At 40.1% G+C, this 9350-nt stretch overlaps 1 protein-coding gene across 2 annotated transcripts; it reads right to left on the bottom strand.

Moving 5' to 3' along the window:
• Positions 1–1398: 1398 nt before the first annotated feature.
• Positions 1399–8753, bottom strand: LOC128605836 (interferon-inducible GTPase 5-like). Of its 2 annotated transcripts, none has more exons than XM_053621613.1 (3): positions 8143–8753; positions 3333–4291; positions 1399–1957 (listed from the first exon to the last, which is right to left on the bottom strand). In XM_053621613.1, the coding sequence occupies exons 2-3, from the start codon at positions 4263–4265 to the stop codon at positions 1697–1699; spliced, it is 1194 nt and encodes a 397-aa protein (XP_053477588.1). In that variant the 5' UTR covers positions 4266–4291; positions 8143–8753; the 3' UTR covers positions 1399–1696. The 2 variants fall into 2 exon arrangements, with proteins under 2 accessions (XP_053477588.1, XP_053477589.1); XM_053621614.1 differs by lacking the exon at positions 8143–8753 and adding an exon at positions 4510–5091.
• Between the last annotated feature and the right edge of the window lie 597 nt (positions 8754–9350).

Raw genomic sequence — 9350 nt, 5'->3', positions numbered from 1 at the left:
TCATTCCAACGTGTGTTGGTTATTACGGGTGGCAGTTTTGAACCGCGTATATGAACTTAGGGGGGAGATTGCGGAGTTCCTCTCATGTGAAAAGCATCAGCTGGCAGACCGTTTTACAAATGTAGCCTGGACTCATAAACTTGCATATATCTTAGATATTTTTCACCATCTAAATGTACTGAATCCAAGCGTGCAAGTTTGTGACACCTATATATTGCATGTGCAAGAAAAAGTGTGTGCTTTTTCGAAGAAGATGATGCTATGGTCAAACAAGCTCCAAGAGGGAATTACAGAAATGTTTCCATTACTTCCCCAAGAGCTCCTATCATCTGGTGAGTTGGGCACCATCTCTCCACTGATCCAGTCCCACCTTCAGCACCTACAGGGATATTTCAGAGACTATTTCCCTGACCTTGAAAACACATCTAAACTGGGTTAGGAACCCCTTTGTAAGAAAAGACTATCCTGCCCTGGCTGAGAGGGCTCTGAAATGCCTTCTCCCTTTTGCAACAACTTACTTGTGTGAGTCTGGCTTTTCCACTTTAAAAATACTTAAAACAAAACACAGAGCATGTCTACATGTGGACAATGACATGCGTATGGCACTGACAGACATAAAGCCCAGGCTTGACAAACTGTGTCGGAGCCATGAAGCCCATCCCTCCCACTAGTATGTTTTCTCTTTCTCACTCTCAGACAACCACACACACATAATCAATTCCTAATGTAATGTAATGTAAAGATGTAACATGTAATTATTAATAAAAAAGGGGGATATATTCAGAAGTCTGTATTTTTAATGTGTTTTAAAGACATCTTGCAAAAGGGGGGCCTCGGTCAAATGTTAATGCTATTTGGGGGGCCTTGCCCTGGAAAAGTTTGGGAACCCCTGCGTTACACCACACCACCTCATCATTATTTTCCTATAACAGCACTCCCAGTCATGTTTAAATCATACCATAGGCCTAATACATTTACAAAGCTTCATTCATATGTGAAACTTCACACTATACTATATTTCTGGTTAATTTACCTTCATGGTGATGTTTTTATGCCTCTGCCATCAAGTGCTAGAGGCCTTATGTTATGATCCCCACAGGGTCAAGGTCAAAGCATGGCCACACATCTACAATAGTTTTTCTTCAACAACCTCATTTCTGTTTGAAGTAATTTTAAGGCTATTACTGACATACAAATTAGTAACAAGAAAGACAAGACTTGATGGTGGTGGAGGCATCCCTGTCAATGCCGGTGACATCGAGTTCTACTTCTTTACACATGATTAGTCAGTCTCAACCCCCAATAGTTAAAAAATAAACAGACATTTTAAATATGTTTAAATATCATTGTAAAATGATCGTTCATTCCTTCATTCATTTTAATTTCCATGCCATACTTGTTCAAATTAATATTTATTGATTGCAACAGTTAAGCAACATTTTTATTAATGCATACCATTATAGTGCATAGCCACAAGAGATAGATAAGGAGAATGTTGAATGGTAGTATTATGAAGCAAAAATCTAATTTCATGCTTCTAACAATACTGCACTTGAACAGCAGAACTATGCATTTCAGTAAGAGCCAACAGAGATCTAATTTTATGTAATTTAGCATCAGAGAACATTATTCAGACATTTTAGACAAAAGAATGATGTTTTTCAATAAAACAATCCATGTTATCCATGTATTCATGTTAATCCCTGTGTTTAGACTCAAAATATTTTTGTATCACTCTTTCTCCATCTTCACTCAAATCCTTTAAGGCAGATTTCAGCAGGAAGTAGATCGCCACAAAGGAAATCCCTCCTGCAATGACAGAGCCCAGAATTGGGACTCTGTTCTCCAGCTGACTAGCCAGGAGTTGATGTCCTGAAGCTACCTGACTTAGCAAGTGTTCCACTGCCTGTGCTGACAGCTCTCTGCCAAAGGTGGAGGTTACCTCACTCTGAAGTTTCTGCAGGAAATCACATGGGAAGAAATGACTTTACTACATTTTATTTAGAAACATGCAACATGCACAACAACACTACACTATCAGAATTCATGAAAGATTTGTGAAAGATGAGTATGTGAGTAATACTGACAGTCACAATTGGTCTTTAGGTACATTAGGCACTTTTATCCAAAGCAAATTAGGATACAAGGATACCTTTACAGGTTTAGATTCTTGCAAGGGACCAACTGCTGCAGTTCTCATTTTGGTCTTAAAATATATGGCAACATATAAAGAATACTATGTATACTGTGTACATATTTTAACTGAAATTAAATTTATTAAGCTATCAAAAGTGGCTCATGACCATAGATTTTGGTGGGCAGGGATTACATTAATAACAACATAGCAAACTTGAGAGACTATCACACTTGAAATTTTGCTATAAGAACTTAATACTATTGACTACTATCTAGTGCATTTTTAGTGTAACCCTGTAATAGAGTGCTGCAAAATGAGTCCTAAAACCCAGAAATGAGTTAGCATTTTTGCACTTCCGGTTCCATCATCCCGAAGTCAATGGGATTTTTGAATGGGTTTTTGGTTAAATGCCTGAAAAAAAGGTCTGTGGTTAACACAAGCTAAAGATATTTTCACGTTTTATTATACGACATAAAAAATACATCAGTAATACCCCACTCATGATACTGTTAAACTTTTATGTGTCTTGAAAAAGGCGGTTGCTAACAAGTGGCTAAATGGGACTACAGAGGTTGTTGGAGACATTAAACATCAGGCCAAACAGGAAGACTCATCTACTACAGCCTCCTTGTGTTTATACACACGCTCTTGCAAATTATTCCAACTCAAACTTTCCAAATTATAGATATTATCCACTCCATAATCCCCTTTTTCTCTCTCAGAATCATTGCAATATTGCAAAGTTGTGAATGAGAACTAATATTGTTGAATGGAGCTGCCACTGTAAGTTATTCTAAACTAAAAACCCACTACTGAAACTGCGACATTGGTAGTAATATTAATCTCAGCAGTTGTTCCTGATCATCTTCAGTAACAACTCTGTCTTGTTCAGGTTGACAGTGGAACCATGGAACACTGGGAATGTGGTGAGGGCAGTCCAACAAAAAGCACCATGCACACACACACACACACACACACACACACACAGATATTCGCACACTCATTCACATGCGGGGCAATTTACATTAACCAGTCCAACTATTGGCATGTTATTGGGAGGTGGAGAAAACCAGAGAACCTGAAAGAAACTTTCCTCAGACAGTAACCCACTCCACCACTGTGATGCTTGTGATAAATATCTCCCAGTTAAAAATTCAAAGTAAAAATAATTAAAAAATAATGCAATGTACTGTACCTCAAATGATATGCCTGTTAAATTAGCTAATCGATGAAGAGATTTTGCATCAAGACAGAATGTTTGCTGATAATATTTTAAAGTTTCCATCAGTTTGGGAACAATGGGATTGGGAGTGGCACCCCTCGTGACACTGCTCAAGCATGCCACGACTGCTTTCTTCCACACATCTTGATCTAGTGCCTTCCGTTTGCTTTGTATTAATGATGCACTGAGGTTGGGTAGTGACAAGAGCAGGGCATGACTCTTGTGTCCCTCCAGCTCCTCTAGCAAGGTCATCTGGAGTGCAGGGAAGTCATAGTGCTGTGGGTGAAAGCAGGAGAGCAGGAAAACCTGTGGTTGTTCCACCTGACCATTTCTCAGATTCTTTTCACAGTTTACACGAAGGAGGTCCAAGACATCATCATCTGACAAACCTCTCTGACTCCTGCGCCTAGCATTTGCCTCCAAATCTCGATCCACTTTGTTCCTAATGAAATAAAACTTCTTTTGAGCTTGCATTATATATTTAGCCAGTGCAGAATGGTACTCTTGAAACCGGTCAGATGTGACAATGATGAAGAAGTCATATTTTAGTAGGCCAACATCCTCCAGGTAGGTTCCAGGCTGAAAAGTGGGAGTCCCAATCCCTGGCAGGTCCCACAGCAAGATGTTACTAGCAGTGGGATGAGAATATGCTAAGGCCTGCTGAGTGGTTTCTGTTACACTTGTCTCTGCTGCTTCAGGTTCATCATCAGAAACCCCACGGAAAGCATTGATGAAAGAAGACTTGCCTGCACCTGACTCTCCTGTAACTGCAATGTTCAAAGTCACAGATTTCATCTGTGCAAGCATGCCTTCCACTTGTGCCACAACATCAGTGACCACGCGGGAGTTCAGAACGCTGTTCATCTCATTCATCTCTCCTTCACTTATTCCAAACTGGGATGCCATGATAATGCTGAATGGGTGAAAGCCGTCTGCCAAATAAAACAATTTTAAAAAGTAAATGAAATGAAACCACACGTGGAACAAAATGGTTTAAAAACAGATGCCCCACTTTCACAATAGATGAAAGTGCCCCAACTTATAGCCCCAACTCTACCTCACCAGCATTTTAGAAAAATTATACATTTATATTACCACCCAGCAAATAGCTAACTACATAATCAAAACAGAACTGAACATTTTTAATTACCTTAATTAAGGTCATACTCGAAGTAAACACAAATCGAATTAAGACGTGGAGTACTCCTGTTTTAGTCGCATTATCGACGTGTATTACAGACATGTAAACACCTTAATCACACTATTAACATCGTGTGAGAGTTTTCACTGCATTTTGCGACAGGACACAATCACACACGGCAGTGCTCAACCGTTTTACGGCAAACAACAGAGCACGGCTGTGTCCCAAACCACGTACTTACCTACTATAGGCCTGTAGTAGGAGAAATACATGTATCTCGGCTACTATAAAGACAGTAAGTACGCGGTTTGGGACGCAGCCCACGGCTTCAAGCAGTTGTCTATTTGCACGCACAGCATGACAAATAATTAACCGCACTTGAAGCGTTTGTAAAAAATTTAAATAAAAACACCCAAAACTGTATACGGTACCATAACGAAGACCAACTGTATGTTGATACGTGAAATTCTGGAGGGACGTCGGACAGCGTGGCGCAGTGACGTAATGATATGTAAAACGGGTACATGAGAGGAGTTTTCTAAAAGCGACTCATGTAAATACCTTAATCACAATATTATCTTATTCAGAGTAAGGTCAATAATTAGATTACTGTTGTCCATGTAAATGTAGTTTTTGACAACATTTACATGGACAGCAGTAATCTAATTATTGACCTTACTCTGAGTAAGACACGTTTACATGGACAGCAGTAATCTAATTATTAACCTTACTCTTACCCGTTTTTCATGTTATAGAACATAATTAGATTAACGGCACACGTCATTACATCACCGCGCCATGCCGTCCGACGTCCCTCCAGAATTTCACATATTAACATACAGTTCGTCTTCGTTATGATACCATATGGTATTATAGTTTTGGGTGTTTTAATTTTTACGAACGCTTCCAGTGCGGTTAATTATTTGTCATGCTATACATGCTAATAAATGACTGCTTGAAGCCATGGGCTGCATCCCAAACCGCGTACTTACCTACTGTATAGTAGTCAAGATACATGTATTTCGCCTGCTATAGGCCTATAGTAGGCAAGTACGCGATTTGGGACACAGCCGTGCTCTCTTGTTTGCCGAAAAATGGTTGAACACTGCCATGTGTGTACGTGTCCTGTCGCAAAATGCGGTGAAAAATCTCACACGACGTAATGTGATTAAGGTGTTTACATGTCTGTAATACACCTCAATAATGAGACTAAACGTAGTTGCTGTTTACGTGGTAGTTTCTTAATCAAAGTATTGTCTTAATCGGGTAAATAGTGGATTATTGTTGTCCATGTAAACGCACTGACTGACTACGTTTACATGGACAGCAGTGATCTAATTATTGACCTTACTCTGAGTAAGATAATATGGTAAATGGCGCACTTATACAGCGCTTTTATCCAAAGCGCTTTACGCTGTGTCTCATTCACCCATTCACACAGACACTCACACACCAATGGTAGCAGAGCTGCTATGCAAGGTGCTAACTTGCCATAAGGAGCAACTTGGGGTTCAGTGTCTTGCCCAAGGACACTTTGGCATGTGGAGTCACGTGGGCCGGGAATCGAACCGCCAACCCTACGATTAGTGGATTAGTGGATTAGTGGACAACCCGCTCAACCACCTGAGTCACAGCTGCCCCACAGTGGCCCCACAGCCGCCCCATAATAATGTGATTAAGGTGTTTACATGAGTCGCTTTTAGAATACTCCTTTCATGAGTGTCTTACTCAGAGTAAGGTCACTGATTAGATTACTGCTGTCCATGTAAACGGAGTCATAAATGGAGTATTCTAAAAGCGACTCATGTAAACACCTTAATCACATTATTATCTTACGCAGAGTAAGGTCAATAATTAGATTACCGCTGTCCATGTAAACGTTTTACATGTTATAGAACATAATTAGATTAACGGCACACGTCATTACGTCACCACGCCATGCCGTCCGACGTCCCTCCAGAATTTCACGTATTAACATACAGGTTGTCTTCGTTTTGGTACCGTATATATAGTTTTGGGTGTTTTTATTTTTAATTTTTACGAACGCTTCCAGTGCAATTGATTATTTGTCATGCTATACGTGCTAACAGACGACTGCTTGAAGCCATGGGCTGCGTCCCAAACCACGTACTTACCTACTATATAGTAGCCGAGATACATGTATTTCGTCTGCTACAGGCCTATAGTAGGCAAGTACGCGGTTGCTTGCCTTAAAACGGTTGAGCACTGCCGTGTGTGTACGTGACTGTCGCGACGGACCAACAGCTGGCGCACAAGCTAATAAAATCGCTCCTTCCCCGACTATCGTGCTGGCGCGGAAGAGACAGCCCCGCGTCAAGAACAATAACAACCCGGAAGCACGTAGCAGTAGGGCGGGGCCGCCGACACACCCCCGGCCAGTGATTGGTGCACTGATCGGGAAAAATCCACCATCCAGCAGACGAGGGGAGAGTATAAGAGGCTGCTCTTCCGCTCGTTCGGGAAGAATAATCTCGCATGACATGTGCGTGTCGGTTCTTCCCCAAACGCTCATTGTTGCTGGACGGTTGTTTGTCACTAATTAATCGCTCTTGTCTTTCCGTGTGTCTGTCTTGTGTTTCAGACTAGTCGGATCCAGACGAAGCCTCCGCTCTCTGACCACGCGTGGCGATGCTTGACGGCACAGAAGAGCCCTCGTTCATCCGGGAAGCCCGGCGCGATCGCCGGAAGAACACGCAACCACACACACCCGCGCTCACACACGCACACTCACACACGCACACACACACCCCCTACACAGCAAGGAAAGAGGAAAAAAATAAAAGCTAACCTCCTTTAACCCCCTAACAACGGCCTCTTGTGTGTCTGTGCTCCACCCATCACGGGCTACTACCCTACAGTGTCCTGTAGCAAAATGCAGTGAAAACTCTGACACCACGTTAATAATGTGATTAAGGTGTCTGTAATACACCTCAATAATGCGACTAAAACAGGAGTACTCCACATGTCTTAATTCGATTTGTGTTTACTTCAAGTATGACCTTAATTGGATTAAGGTAATTAAAAATTGCTGTTTACATGGTGGTTTCTTAATCAGAGTATTGTCCTAATCGGGTTAATAGTGGATTATTGTTGTCCATGTAAACGCACTATTTGTTTTGTTGTCCATGTAAACGCACTGACTGTCTACCAGTCTGATCAGCGCAGCCAATGTTTTGCTGCTACTAATGGCAATGAAAATACCAGATTTATTTTTAGTCCCCTTTCCCTCATTTAATTATTTTTTTCTCACAGAGATGTCATGTTTGTCACCTGTTTATTTCCTTTACTTATTAATGTTTTGTTTTGTCTCCATGTCCTGTTTATCTCCTGTTTACTTCCCTTACTTGTTTACTTACTTTTAGTTTATCATCGTTTTTACATTGCTCTTTGCTACTGATTACGGGTTTCATTATGTTTTATTGTTTACTGCATTTGTTCCTTGTTAAGTCTTGTTAGTTTCCTTTACATTTACATTTAATCATTTCGCAGACGAGTTTTATCATTGCAAATGAGAAAATAATACAAATCTGTTCATTTTAATTCAGTGTCACATTACTCAAAAAGTAAATAGATGTATTGTGTAGAAATACTTTATATAGGAAAAAAGTAATGTAATCCTACCTTTACACAGGAGAATAAATACCACAGAATGTGTCGCAGAGAAATGCTGTAGTGACTGGCAAATATGACGCTATGAGTAACGCGGACACAGCAAACTCCACCCTGTGTTTACTGAGTCTAAATGTAAAAGTTCGTTGCTCTGTGTGTGTGTGTGTGTGTGTGTGTGTGTGTGTGTGTGTGTGTGTGAGAGAGAGAGCGAGAGAGAGAGAGAGAGAGAAACCGAAACTGTTGAGTAGCCTTGCAACAAAATGGCAGTCTTGCGTTTTTCTATCATAGTACGTACGTCCTAACTGCTTCTATTAAACCATAAACACAGTTACATTGCTTTTAATTATAATTCTGGAGTGTTATTGTGTATTATACTGAGTTCTTCGAGGTCATAAAGTGAAGTCCGTCGAATATGTAATAGCATAATAGCTCGTGCAACTACCAGCACTATAATACATTATATAACTGAAAACATGACAACAAAGTTAGTCTTTGAAAATGCAATAAGTTAACAGTTTGCAAAATATTGTTCTAAATTAATTAAACATTTTTATTACACAGCAAATTACACACGTGTAACGATTCATTTTGAAGTTACTTAGGCTAACTTCAAAATCAGTACTTATAGCCACAGGTAAAGGAAGAAGAATCATATCTTCTTTTTTACAACTTAAAAAAAAGAAGAGAAAAATCAATAAATAAACGATGAAACTTAAGCTCTACAACATACTTTATAAGAAAACACATTAAAACATAAACATCTCGTCTACTATCGTCCAAAAGGGGGCAGCATCAGACCATATGTAAATCTGTTTCAAAAACGCAGCCACAGGTGGTAACACGATTTCTGTATGGTATTTGGCAGATGCCCTTAACCAGAGCAACTTACATTTATCTCGTTTATACAACTGAGCAGTTGAAGGTTAAGGGCCTTGCTCAAGGGCCCAGCAGTGGCAGCTTGGCAGTGCTGGGATTTGAACTCACGACCTTCCAATCAATAGTCCAACGTCTACTATAATATTATGTTGGTTTTATTTTTGACTTTTGATTATTTACCTGAGTGCAAGTATACATTCCAGCTACTGACAGCTACACAGACATCTGATCAAGATGATCTTGACTGAAGAGCTGCATATATATGTAATTATACTATACATTGTAGTGATGTCAGGGAAGTTAAGTGCATAGTTTCAATCTGTCTCTGTTAGAGCTGTACATGA

Source organism: Ictalurus furcatus, chromosome 3 (assembly GCF_023375685.1).
Source record: "Ictalurus furcatus strain D&B chromosome 3, Billie_1.0, whole genome shotgun sequence".
NCBI classification, from domain to species: domain Eukaryota; kingdom Metazoa; phylum Chordata; class Actinopteri; order Siluriformes; family Ictaluridae; genus Ictalurus; species Ictalurus furcatus.
Note: the sequence above shows the minus strand (reverse complement) of the source record. Positions and strands in the feature narration are given on the sequence as shown.